The 14,600-nt window shown below is 37.2% G+C and overlaps 1 protein-coding gene across 2 annotated transcripts in view; it reads left to right on the forward strand.

The window, feature by feature from the left end:
* luzp2 (leucine zipper protein 2) overlaps nt 1-2,036 on the forward strand; it is a 141,448-nt gene extending 139,412 nt beyond the window's left edge. For both annotated transcript variants that reach the window (XM_013274708.3, XM_005455740.4), the window contains one exon: nt 1,142-2,036. In XM_013274708.3, the coding sequence (XP_013130162.1) occupies nt 1,142-1,249 (108 nt within the window). In that variant the 3' untranslated portion in view covers nt 1,250-2,036. The remainder of the gene's footprint in view (nt 1-1,141) is intronic.
* Nucleotides 2,037-14,600: the final 12,564 nt, after the last annotated feature.

A 14,600-nucleotide genomic window follows, 5' to 3' on the forward strand; every position in this document is an offset into this window, starting at 1 on the left:
AGGGGAACGTAAGATACCAAGCTGAGGTGCTTTTCATGTCCACATTTAAAAAAAAAAAAAAAACTCTTTATCCCAAATTTAAAAACACTATGGGAACAAATACTTTGATATTCATGTCTAAAAGTGGCCAAACCCACTTTCAACAAGCATCAAATTATATGGTGATGGGACAAAAGGGTTTATTCTGATATTAGCATAGCACCCAAGCATATATCATGCTAACCCCATCACATATTTTCTTTGTGAAGATTACCAAATTGTGATTTGTATAACTGTGTCACTATTACACAGTAAGTTGTATCATCAATTAATTTTTAATGTACTCTGCAGAGTTTCGACCTCCAGTTTTTCAGTGTAGCTGCTTCTCATGTGAGTAGCCCCTCTGTTTTGCAAGTAAACAGGATAAAGCCCGAGTACAAGTAAGCAGGCTTTGCAATTCAAATCCCGGAGATGATTCAGCTCTAATCTGCGTATCAACAGTGGGAGTGACAGCTGTTAATGTAAACAATCCAGGATTTTTTAAAAATCTACAAAAATTTTAGGAGAAGGAAAGGTTCCCTGTACCTAGATACTGGTTTAAACTGCAGGACACACTTTGAAGTTCTTTTGTTCACAAAAAAAGCCTAAATATATGCCTTTTGTTTGTGTGTGTGTGTGTGTGTGTGTGTGTGTGTGTGTGTGTGTGTGTGTGTGTTTGAATTTGCTGGTGCAACTTTACAAAAAAGCTACCCAAATGCACTTTTTAGTGACTATGTAGCTGTGGATGTGACAACCAGCAATTACACTACGGTGAATTATTATGTTTGGGGAGGACGGGCTGATGCAGGCCAGTAGCTATCAGTCTTTCAAAGGCAACACATTTGGCTGCATCAACTGATGCAACTGTGGTAGCATCTAAATAGGACAGATGCTAGACAGCATAAGGACTAGGACAAGTAGAGAGAAGCACTCTGAATATAGAAGCATAGCAGCCGTCATCATATGAAAGACTTGCCGTGTTTTACTTTTTTAATTTTCTTTGTATTTCATATAGATTTAGGGGGTATTTTCTGCTAAGATTACAAACCGCCATATGCCTACTATTGAACACCATTGTGTCAGTCTTGCCTCATTATTATTCTTTATCTTCTGAACCTAACAGGAAAAGAGCCAAGTGCAGAGTGGAAAATTCGACACAAAGCCCACACACGACAATGACGAGGCAGAGGGAGGCAGCAGCAAAAAGACAAAGCCCCATAAATACAACTGAGAGGACGGCATATCAACGGGAGCGCAGATCTACTGCATTGCCTGAAGGATCTTTCTAAGAGCACATACTCGCACACTTCTACAAAACGCGTGCACACACACACACACACAGACACACACTCACTTTTTCGACACACATGCACACATGCGCATATCAGCATCGTTAGCAAGAGCTGAGACACTGGAATTGTCAACAAATTTCAAACTGTCATCTAAAAAAACCTCCATAGTAAAATGGCATGCGTTTAGAAATTTTTTTCAAAGGTAGCAATGGCACTGGTAACTTGTTTCATGATCGTTCATTTGTTGTTTACTTATCTGAGTTTTGTTCCGAGTGAGGACACTGCTTTCTAAATGTGTGATCTTTCTAGAAAATCCCTTTGCACTGGTGAGGTCTGACACTGTATCCTGTGATAAGTATATCAATTGACAAATAAAAAAGTACTCCTACCACTACTATTACTACTACTACTACTACCCAACTTAGAATATTGTTTGTCACTCATTGTAGCAAGGTTAATTTACTCCTCCACATTTTGAAATATAGAGGCTCAAGTTGGCTGGCCAACTGTTCAACATTTAATATTTCAGCACTCTTTCTGCCTTTAACACTCCAGAGGCAAAGAGCCAAAGACTCACAATGGGTCGTCTCCCTGAGAATGTGCCATGCACTGAGTAGTAACTCCTAGCTACATGTATCTGTGTTATCTGACCTTTCTGTGTCCTTTCAATAAATTGTAATTTTCAGTAAATGTGTGAAGAATAAATGGTTATTTGTGGGAAAGAAATTAGTGAGTATGTTTGTGATTAACGGCAGAAAACATTTCTTGTCGCGAAGAAAGTTCCGGTTTTTCGCCCTGTGAATATGAACTGCTCGAGGTCGTGGGAGACACCGGTTGATATATTTAATTGGTTATCGAAACAGTGTATGTATTTTTTGGATTATAAACATCTAATAATAAATATGAACATATTTATATCAAAAAAGCGCACTTGAGGTTTTCTTCAAAGAAATCCTACAGCTTTATTACTCATAGCCAAAAAAGGTTTTTTTTAAAAAGTAAATTTGCCATGGACAGTTATGTCTCAAGCAAAAATGTGGCCGGGTAAAAATGGATTCAAATTCAATAAAGCTATACTTACGTTAAGCCTTAGTGATTTCACTTTCAATATAAAGCAGAAAATAGGGGGGAAAAAAACTGAAAGTTCTCATGAGGTTCTTGAAAACAGCCAGAGTTGCACAAAGAAGCTTGTACACAAAGAGGAATAATAGAATTAAGACATGCAATATATATTTTATAAAAGGCACCACCAACATCCCACTGTCTCATCAGTCTTGGTATGCAGTGTCATTTTACAGTACTGTCAGCATTTCAAAAGCTTCCACATATTGTTAAGCATCACTCTCAAATGCTCAGACTATATTGTTAACTATAAAAACACATCTGTGGCTCCTTTAAGAGCTTTGGAAGCTCACAACTGTGTTAAGCAGCTTTATGGTCACAGCATCCCCTTCATGTGATACTTGGCTATCATCACCGAATTCAACAGTGACCATGCTGGAAAACGTTAGCCGACAGGTGGAGAATGCTATTTTAAGATGCACAATCCATCTTTTCTGTAAGTTTGACAGCTTTTCCCAGGTCGTCTCTGTGTCTTGCTGAGAAGTGAAGAAAAGAAAAGGACCACTGCCAGGATTTGGAGACCCAGGGTGCATCCTGCTAATGGTGACATTACACCTCGGAGCCAACTGTTTCCAGAGCATTGGAAAGAAGAACTATTGTAAAGTTTTCCTATCAAACAGACAAGCCTGAGGTTTGATCAAAGTGGCATTGGAGTGTCTGTATGTCATATTCTTTTTACTGCCTCCTATTCACTGCTGATAATGATGTATTTTTCAAGGACAGAGAGTCAGATTTCATTCGTAGCTGACCTAGACAGGGGACCTATTCTTACATCCAGCCAAATAGACCTGTTCAATGTGAATACAAAGTATCGACTGCTGTAAAGTTAATGCAAATTTACTTTACTGGGTAGAGATGTTCTAAGAGATGATAAAATAAAGGTAATGGAATCCCACACAGTGTTAGCATTAAGCTTTGTCCTTGAGTTCGCTACATTCTTTCTAGTTAACAAAGTTTTATACAATTAAAAAAGCACATCGCTGCAAGACAAGTCAGTCTGTAGGCTGTTAAAATATAACTCTTTACAATCTTTGATTTTCCTAGGCTATAGATGCCAACCTAGAAATTCTTTTTAAAAGCACCAGTGTTGGTGTTAACAAATGAAACTCTGAGACCATAATGCAGGTTGCAGGTCCAGAAGCCTGTCTGTGGAACTTCTTTTTCCTCCTTTTGTTGAAAATGTGCAGATACCATTTGCCTGCTGGCTTTTGTTTACACGTCCCCAATCATTGGAACAAATGAGGCTGCAGCAGGCCTATTGTTGTACCTGCAATAGCAGTGGTCACTCCATATTTTGCTGTTTAAAAAAATACACCATTTTCAAAATAAGCTGCCAGCATATTTAAACTACATGGACTATTGACTTGGGTCCCTGGGGACCCCTAGAGTAATTCATTTTGACCCAATATAAAACAGCTTAAATAAACACACAGTCAAGCAGCCCTGAGACATCACTTCTCCAGTGTGTCCAGGGTAATACCCCTGGGCTTCTTCCCAGTAGGTCAGAAACACCTCTCCAAGGAGGTGCTTGGGAGGCATCCTGGTGAGACACCTGGACCACCTCAAATGGGTCCTTTTGATCTTGGAGGTATCCTTCCCAAATTACCAGTGTTCTCACCCTGTTTTTAAGGCTTAGTCTAGTCACCACTGAGGCTTATTGCAGCCGCTTCTATCTGCAGTGTCATTCTTTCTGTCACTACTCAGAGCTTGTGACTATAAGTGACAGTAGGAACAAAGATCGACCCGTAAGACTGACAGGTTCACATTCACACTCAGCTGATGCTGTGTTAACCCATCTGTCAATCTTCTATTCCACTCTCCACTCACTTGTGAACAATATTCCAGAATACTTGAACTCCTCCACTTGCGGTACGAGTTAATTCCCGATCTGGAGTGGGCACTTCGTTTTCTGAGACCCAGAGCTGACTCAGACTCAGAGGTGCTGACTCTCATCCCAACCATTTTACAACTGGCTGCTAATTGATCCATTGCCGTAGGACAGGGAACCTAGAAATTCTGCCTATAAATATTATGAACAGACTCACTGACAAAGGGGAACATGGTGGAGATCAACATACGCTAGGAGTGAATCTGACTTATTGCTGACAGTTCAAACTAAGTTCTCACTATACTTTAGTTCTACAAGGATTGGAAATAATGTGTAATGTTTCGTCTTTAATAAATAGGAGCTAACTATTGGGCAAACACTGAGTAAATAAATAGTTCCATATTCACCAGGTTAGTCCTTTTTTCAGGTCCTCTTGTTCCCATGTTCTCTTATAAGTTGCTTATAAAAGATGGGTGTAGCTGCTGTGATGTGAAACCCTGTTTTCTCAACATTAGCATTTTCTACACTATTATACTGTTTTTTGGGTGTAGAATATTTTGGCAACTGATTGGAGGACACATACTAGCATGGCAAGTACACTTTTTATTCTATATTTTTAAATAGCGCATCCAAAGTCTGTATGGGTGCATTACACAAATGGCAATACACTTCTTCCATGTCATCAAATAATCACAGATTATTGATCACTGGAACTAAGAGCTAGGACACTTGGAAACTATAGCTACGAGAAAACTAGGAGTAGCGAGGAAACCAAAAAGCACAGGGAAAACACACGGCAATGTGGACAATGCGACAATGAACAGAAAGAGACTGAGGACTTGAGGATGGGAAACAGGAGGGAACACAGCTGAAACTAATCAAACAGGGAGGAAGCAAAACTGAACACATTGAACACAGGATGAGAGACTGTCAAAATGAAACAGGAAACACACTAAGACGCAGACTAAGGCTTGATACTGGGACCAGGGGAGAAACAGACGTGGAAACATAGCCGACTGGAGAAGAAAGGGAACACAGAACACGGACACAGGGGTTAAACACACATGAAGACAAGACTGACTAAATGTGAAATCTGGACACAGAGGAAGCAAAGAAACAGAACCATGAATAACACTAAATCTAAGAATATTAATAAAACCAGAAAACACATAAACGTTGGGTCACCCACCCAGGACCATGACAGATACAGTGTGTAACAATGAATAAAAATCTGACTTGTTTGTTCACAAGAAAACTTTCAATTTGACCTTCAAGGGCATTTTCAGTTGAACATTCAATCCTGTACAAACAAAATAAAAGGGTTTTGTTATGGCTCTAAACTCTCTCTTTTTTTAAATCAATAACTTCTGTTTGCAGCAGACGTGGTAAAATGTTCACTCCTCACAAAGCTGAGAGCAGCAATGCTTTCAAAAAACTTCACACACAGCATCATGTTATGCTGCACATTTACATTCCTGCAATGGTAGCTGCAGGTTACTTATGTGTGCTGCAAAATGTTATTAATAATAACAATGAAAATCTGTATTAGGGAAAGTGTCAAACAACAAATGTATCTGCCCTTTCACAAAAACATTAATTTCTCTCGTGGTTGTTTATTTTCAACCTTCATTTCATTTCACATAAATAAATCTTCATAAGATTTTCCCGATCCCCCACCTTTTCTTTTGGTTCTATACGTGCCAGCTTCATAATCATAATTGTGCAGATGCATGATGGTACAAGGAGCTTGCATTCAAGCAGTGATGATGGTGAACATTCGAACTAAATAGCAATGACAAGGCAAAGAAATAAGGCAAAGGCCTTCCAGACAAAGTTGATGAACCATCCAAGTTCTTCACTCAAAATGCTCTTTAACAGCTTCCATAGGTGATGAATTCATTGACACTTTGGGAAGTAAAGTGACAGATGTGTGACCAGACAAGAAAAAAAAAGCATGTAACCAAAACTGGAGCACATAATTAACTTATTTTTTTCAGTTAGTGACTTTATAGGTGATTTGCTACCTAACCAAATACCCAGGGCGGACAAAACATAATAGATTAAATAGATGGGTTTTCTTGTGCAATATGTTACTGATACGACGGTACTAAACCAATTTCCTTACCAACTGGACTTCCCAGAGGCATTACTTGATGGCTCCTTTTTATCAAATGCATGGCAGTAATAGCGAGCAGAAGCTTGCCTCTAATAAAAAAGAAGAAATCCTGCAAACATGGTTGAAGAAGTCATGAAGAACCGCCTGATCAAAACTGGGCACATCATGATGCACAAACTGAACTTCAACAGATATTTGTTGGCAGTACTTCAAAATGTAGTGGAGGTCTAGTGACACAAAAGAAGGGAATGTCAATCAGATTACTGAAATGAAGAGATTAAACCCACATCTCTTTGTCTGTCTTTTGTTTTCTTTGTTGACATCCGACTAACTGACAGCTAATCTGGTTACTGAAAGGTTGTGAACACTCACACACCACCCAGTATTAGCAAAGCCCCTTTTTTGTTGTTCTTTTTACTAAATAAATAAAACTTTTATGCTGTTTATCTTTTCTCTACTTGTAAATTCTGCTTCACTTGTTGCACGGTGCCCTTAACATGTGGGACTGTTGCAAACATTCCCACTCCTTTGATGTAACCATTAAAAGGCTGTGATGCGAGCAGTTCACTGTGTAGGCAGGAAGCTCACAGGGATGGAAAAGCCGCTTCAGAGTGTGAGGTCTTTTTACATTTTTATCCTTCACTAGCTTGAGAATATTTTTATTTATTTCCATTTATTCATGTGATGAATTACAAACAGATATTCCTGCTTTTTGGGTTATATATTCCCTCTAAGTTATGCATTGTAGATGACTACATATCACAGAATCACTATTAATAGTTATACCGCATTATGGTCCACACATTATTCTTCTGTTATTCCCAGCACTAATATTCTTAAATAAATGTTATATTGAATCTGTTAAATAATATCTGAGGGTATGGATAAGAGGGAAAAATTAAACAACTTAAAAGAGGAAGTTAAAAGATGACATTCTCATACAATTATAAATGGCTTACCAGGACCACAGATATGTTTTAAGACAGCAAAGGTCAGCTGTATTATGACAGTGAATAGCTCACGTCTTAAGCTCAGAAACCTAATTAAACACTCCTTCTAATTACGCAGCCTGGAACCACGTCTTCTTTTTAAAATTCTGCTGTTGGGGGTGATACCGCATTGAGACACATGCGAATGACAGCAAAATCTTTATAGAGCGTGCACAAGTATGTCAAGATTGCCCACTTCATCTCCTCTTTTCTCCACAGCTCTTAAAGCTCAGCTTGCTAATGTTCTGAGAGAGTAAATGATTTTAATGAGGTACAGGGTAGTGATGGAAGAGCTGCTTTGCACACCCATCAATTCTAAGCATGGTGGAAAGCAACCCTGAGTCAGAAAACTGATACAGATCATTTATAAGCAGTTATTTTAAACCTGTTTTGAGTACCAGAATAAGCACAGTGAGGGAGTCCAAATGGTTTTGACTTTTAATATTCTGCTATGAAACACCCATAAATACCAGGACTCCTACTTGGCAAGCACCACCCACTTGGCAGCTAATTAGACTACAGCAGTAGGAAACTACTTCCAAATACAAATGTCTTGTACCTCCTTGTACCCCCAGGTGTTTAAAATGCGTTAATTTCCTCAATTTTACTCAATTTATCACCAGCTAACCAATTAGGAAATCCAATTACTGGCATATGAATTCTATGCAAACAGTGTCAGTGAATTAGAATATTGTGAGCATTGCTCATGAACAAAGTTTTACATAAAGCTTAACCATGAACTCAACAACCATTATTTTGTACAATATTTTATTGCTATGTAAACCTAAAAGCCTTTTTCTCCTAAGAATGTATGTTATAGTAGTTTAATGACAAAGATTCATCAGGGCTATACTATTGTAAGATCCAGCTTTTTGTTTATCTGTAGTTCCATGTATGAGAAAAACGCTGATGCTTGGAAGGTGTTTTTTTTTCTTTTATCTTGTTCCATTTCAGTCCATCTCTATTTTGCCAATATCAGCAGCTTCCAGGCTCTTGGACCTACTTTCTGGCTGAGTGTGAAACATTCTTTAAGACCAGTCTTTAACGTTCAGGGGAGTGTAAAAAAGACATTTCAACAGTTAATCGCTGTTGGAGTTGCTGACTATTCTTCTTTCCATTCTGATTTGACACCTTTTTAAGTAACGTGTTATGTTTGATCCTTTAATGGTCAAAACCTACTTTATTTAACAGTGCAATTCAGGGAGGCTGCTGCCACTATAGGCAAAGTCTATGGTCTATTGTCTATTGCTAGTTCTTTCTCTGCAGTGCCAGAGAAAGAACTAGCAAAAATAAATTCTTCTGAACTGCTCGATACAACAGCCTATTGCTTTATTCCATATTTGGACAAGTGTGTACAATTTTTTTTTTTTAATGAGATAGCAAATTGCAGGTAACAGTTTGAATTTCTTTGTTCAAACGGCACCATCAGAATTAACCAAATGAAAAAAAAGTTTAAAAATTTTTGTTTTTTAGTTCCCAAATTACTCTCATTGTATTGTTCATATTGGGTTGTTATTTCAGAATAGATTTTTATATGTCAAGGATAAAACATTTCTGGACAGACTGTACTGTTGTTATTAAACCCATGCACAGAAACACACACACACACCCCCACACACACGTACACATAAAACCGTTAAGGTCAGTTCTGTGATAGAAAGGGAGGCACACTGAAGTACTTATTTAACTATTAATTTCTGGTGTCTCAGATGCAGTTCCTGTTATTTCTTCAGTTGCCTTCTGTCACTCATTATGTATTGTGGACACTGAGGTGTGGCAGGGTGTGGCTTGGGCACGGCAGCAGGGGAGGATGAGACACACCGGAGCTCCATCAGCTCATCACGCCTCCCCCGTTCAAAAGAGTGTGCAGGGACCTGGGGGTTGTTGTTGTTGTTGTTGTTGTGTGTGGCTGTACCTGGAAAGCTGCAGCCGAGTGTTTTGAGAGCAGCAACCAGGAATAAAGTGTGTTAAACGAGCAAACTATGTAGTCAGGTCCATGATTCCAGTTAGAGAGGTCTGCTGACTTACAGCCAGAATGAGATGAGTGAAGAATATCTGGAATATCAAATGAACATAGAATTACCAAGGTGTATCGTTTGTTTTTAATTACTAAAACTTAAATTAGACAATTAATTATTCTCCATGCACTATAAAATAAAAATGTTTTTAACAACCCAAATGTGAACAATATTACTTCATTTGATTTAATTATTTATATAACCGTTATTCACAATAAAAGTAGTCTCATGGTGCTTGATATTGAAAAGGAAAGAGCCTACAAAAGAGAAAAGAAGTCCCATCTGTTGCTGGGTTGGGTGAGGCGGAAAGAAATGATAGAAATAAGGAACACAGAGAGACTACAAGGAACAGACAGGTTAAAAAACACAAATGGCATTAGAGAGGGAATGGTACAAGTTAGCGACATGCAATCGCATTGGGAGTGAAAGAGCAGAGTTGGAGGTCCACCAGCAGTCTGACTGTATAACGACTCAGAGAGGATTTTGTCCTCTGATCCATCGCTGAGCTTTATCAAAAACCTTTAAACTTAATATTTAGAGTAGAGAGGGTTTGTGCTTCCCAACGTCATCCAATCCAAACTAGGGGCTGAAACCACAGCAAAGCCTGAGGGGCTGAGCTGTCAGTTTCTTTGTCTGTGAGGAGAAAGACTTGAAATTCAATTCTGGATTTAACAGTGAACCAACGAATAGAAGATAATATGGGAAAATATAATCTCTCTGTCTAGTCCATGTTAGGAAATATTTTGGACGTATTGAAGGCTTTACAGTGAGTTTTTAGGAGAACCAGATAAAAAGGAATTATAGTAGTTTTTTAGGACCATCCAGGGACAACATGCTTCTTGTTCAGATGAAAAAAGGCAGGGCTGGATATTTGTTCATGTGCCAGTTAGGACATAATGTTCAAGAATGTCTCTTCAGGTTTGTCATACTGTACAGTACTGAAGGCCAAGGCAATGTCATCCAAATTAAGGACCTTGTCAGACAGAGATTTACCTGAGATTAAGGAATGCATTCATACCATGAAAAAAGTTGCTTCCAGCACAGAACTCAACTTTTGTGTCTGAGAAAGTTTTCCCATTTAGATGGTCTAATTGTAGTTTATCAGATAAAGACTATTTTGTCTTTGCTGCAAAATGTGATCAGCTCTTTAGTACATTAGCAAAAAAACTCATTGACAATGATGATGGGCAGGGGACGGCAGCTCTGACCATGTCTGGTCTAATAAAACTGGCAAGTTGAGCCGGTGCAGACTCAGCAGCACTTTCAGATAAGTTTAACCAGGGGTTTTGCCAATAATCCAACTTTTCATTCATATTTTAACTCTCCCTGTAGATATTGACAGTTAACCATGCCATATATTGATCAAGCCTTTTAACTAAGCTCATTTTTTGCTATCAATAATACACTTTGTGAAAAATCAGGATGTAGGCTTGTGTTTTTGAGGTTATGTTGTGTTTTTTTTTAGAGAGACACAGGACAACCACTGCCAACATACGCTTATGTGGGCATATAAAGTATTTATATGAAGTCTAAAACAGCAATGATATTAATCAACTTAACACTGGTGGGAACATTTTTTTGCTGAATACTGCAATTATTTTAGTTTTGATATTTTATGAGCAATTTTCCAATAAAAGGTATTTTTTATAGTCTTTTATTGTTTCTTTTCCCAAAGAAATGGCTTGAAATTTTTCATCCACCATTGTCATTTTCAGCTAATAATAAATAATTGTTGGTAATACAGTAGTTATTTATTTAACCGTAGTAATAATAATATTTTTTACAATTATTTAGCCAGGAAGGGGTGCAGAAAGTAAAGATGTCCATGTAAAGTGCAGAAAGGCAGACCTTAATTATTTCATCTGAACTGAGCAGTACATTGTGTATGTTATGTGAGAATTCAGATAAAACTTACTATACAGTTTCTGTAAGGCAAAATAAATCATTATGTTGATTATTTATCAAGTTATTTGATCAATTATAACAGATATAAAATGTATACACATCCAAACAAACAAATGTTGTTTATTTTATTACCATGAGAAGCACAAATTTGCAGGGGGGTGCAAGTAATGTACTAGCAAATAATACAATGTAAGCATGGGTTTCATACATGGGTTTCTCTGAAAACAGTGCAGCACTTCAGATAAAAGAAACAAGGCTGAAGAAGTTGTAAGTTGTGTGAACTTTAATTTTTTTAATATTTAATTGCTAATTGCTCATTGCTAACGGACCTGATAAAACCTTATTTACTGGGGTATTTCAGTCTGTGCAACTGGCAGTGAATTAACCAAAATGAGTATTTAGTAGGGCCCCTTTATACTAGAAGTTAGATTCAGGCACTATGCAACGGAGAGCTAAGAGATCAGCTAGCAGCAGAATGCTGTTGTGCATTGCAAATAGAACATTGAAATAAAAATAAAACAAGCAAATAAACATGCAATGCTCTATATATGAAATCTCTAGCTAGCACAAGTAAGCAGGTACTGCCCGTCTTGGTGCCTTACATTGGGTTGAGAAAAAAATCAACTCTCTTAAATATATTCAGCCTAATTTCTTTTAATTCACTATAATTTATACTCTCTCTGTTTTATCAGCACTTGCAATAATCATTTTATGGTCAAAAACACTATGTAAGCACATAAGCCTCAACCATTCTACATTAACTTTTAAGATCTCTAATTTTACACTAAATTATATTAAATAGAATTGATGTAATTATAAAGTATAATGCGAAGAAAAGGACAAAGAGTACAAGACTAAATAACAGTAACTAATTTCAAATATTAATCTGACTGGAAAAAAATGGACACTAAGTTTTAAGGAGAAGATCAACACCCCAATGTCCTTTTGATTCTAAATGCTTTATACTCACACCCATTTTTTGGTTATATAAACTCTCATTTTAAAGCCAGTGTGAAAGCAAGATTGTAAAACACATTCCAGCCTTGGCAAATTCTGAAGCTACAGTGATGAGCACTTTGCAAATATCCTCTGTCACACAATAAAGAATCCTTTTCAAATGAGCTATGAAAAGAAAAATAAATAAGAAAGTAATTACCATTAAAAATATTAATACACAGAATGTCTCTGACTGTTCAGAGTACTCAGCTTTGATGGTGTTTTCTACTCATTTATGTACAATTCATTTATTAGAGCAGAACGTAGTGACTAAAGGACCATGTCCCTGCTGGAAAAACCTTCTTAGCTCACTAGTTGCCTAACATGTTAAGTGGTTTGGACAAGGCTGTAATCATAATATATACTAGGAGAAGAAGCATCAATGCAATTTCCACCAATTCTAGTATGTGTACCACAGTTCGAGGGCTAATTTATCAGACTGGTATTAGAGTATCTTAGCAGAGGCATTTGTTCAGCAGTAGGTGATATTCTCAATATAATATATATTATGCTATCTTTTTATTTAAGATAAGAAAAGATCAGATAACCTTTATTAGTCCCACACGTGGGAAATTTGTTTTGTCACAGCAGGAAGTGGACAGTGCAAAAGTTATATAGCAAAATTAGAATATAATAAGAATAGAATAGAAATACACAAATATGTACACAACTGTAAAGAATAGAATAAAATAAAATAAAATACTATATACAGTAGAATAAATAGAATAAAATATACAATAGGATGAAAATAGAATGCAAATGCTTTATACAACTGAGTAAAAAATACAACTTTTTCAGAAAAAGAGTATTGCACTTAGTGTTATTGCACATGTGTGTGTTAGATCAGTTGAAGTCTTTGTTGTGGAGTCTGACAGCAGTGGGGAGGACTCCACTTAATCTGGATTAAAATGTGAGAAAATGTAAAGTTTGAATCAATTAACGGTGAGTTGTTGTTGGGACACTTTTTTGTTGTTGCTTCAAATCAATTAACACTTTACTTTAGCCAGGAAAATGGAGGTTTAATGTCAAAGCATTAATTTTAAACTGAAGAAAACAACAAATTTGGGCCACCATTAAGTTACACAGGTGATATAGATGCACTGGTTTCATGTGTCAAATTCCAGGTGACATACATGAAACATGGCACATGAAACAAATGCAATCTGAGAACATAACATCCCATTTGCAGGGGGATGATGAAATGAACATAAATACAGGAAAAACAAAAGAATCAGAACTTAGAATAAATGTATTTTAAAACATATAGATGTTAACAACTGCTATATGTGTGACAACCTTCCTGTAAAATTCAGTTTTGCCCAGCTGTTAAAGAGGAAAAAGTGTACATGCAGACATATATACATAAATATTATATATTTATTATAATAAGATGAGAAGTATCTCAAAAGATGACTATTTCATGCCCTAAAAGTATTCAACCACAAAACTAAAGGAAAAAATGCTATCTACCACGGGGATTCTGTAGCTTTTGTTATCCTATGTTATCCAGATTTTTTCAAAGAGGAAACTGGGTTTCTTTTTTTCTTTGACATCTCATAACATATTTTCCTTCATTTCCATTTCTTTGTCCCTGTCCCAATCAGTGGAGTGACTGTTCAGTGTTCAGTTCTATGTTATGTAACGCTGCAGACACAAGCACTTCCTACAGGTGAGAAAGGCCACACTTGTGGTGCAATCATTAAAAGTAATCACAAGGAGGTTTTTGGTGCCACACTCTCGTTGCAACCATTTTCAACGAGCAATATCAAGCACCCTCCAGGAACCACTCGCCAGCCAGAAACCCTCGAGACTGGTGATGCTGTATCACCTTTAGTAGGCAGAGAACTCTCAAGCAATGTGTATATGATGTCACATGAGAAGCCTCTTTAGGTTTAACTACTTTAGATCTAACTGGCATCAATGGGCAGAAAACCTCCACCCACTAACCATAGCCGACAAATAGCACAAACTACTAACTAGTGGAGACAGACGACACAAAGACATGCATTAGTGGCATACGTACGCTTAGAAAGTAGAAAACAGGAGAATAAGGGAGAAGTGCTTTGTATCATAAAAGGTACTTGTGTGGCCTTGGCCCATACCAGCAAAGCAAGGCAATGGTTCAGGGTCACTTGAAAGAGCCCCAACTACAATCTTTTTCAAAAGCAAGCCTTTAAACCTGTGGGGATTCTGAATTAGCCTTTTGTAAAATCAAGTCTTTTCCCAACCATTTTTCGACAATCTTTAAAAAGCAGATTTTAAGTTATGTATCTGAAAAATGAAATAAATTAAAAGACAATATAGAAAAAGAAAAAT

Source organism: Oreochromis niloticus, linkage group LG1 (genome assembly GCF_001858045.2).
Source record: "Oreochromis niloticus isolate F11D_XX linkage group LG1, O_niloticus_UMD_NMBU, whole genome shotgun sequence".
Taxonomy (NCBI): domain Eukaryota; kingdom Metazoa; phylum Chordata; class Actinopteri; order Cichliformes; family Cichlidae; genus Oreochromis; species Oreochromis niloticus.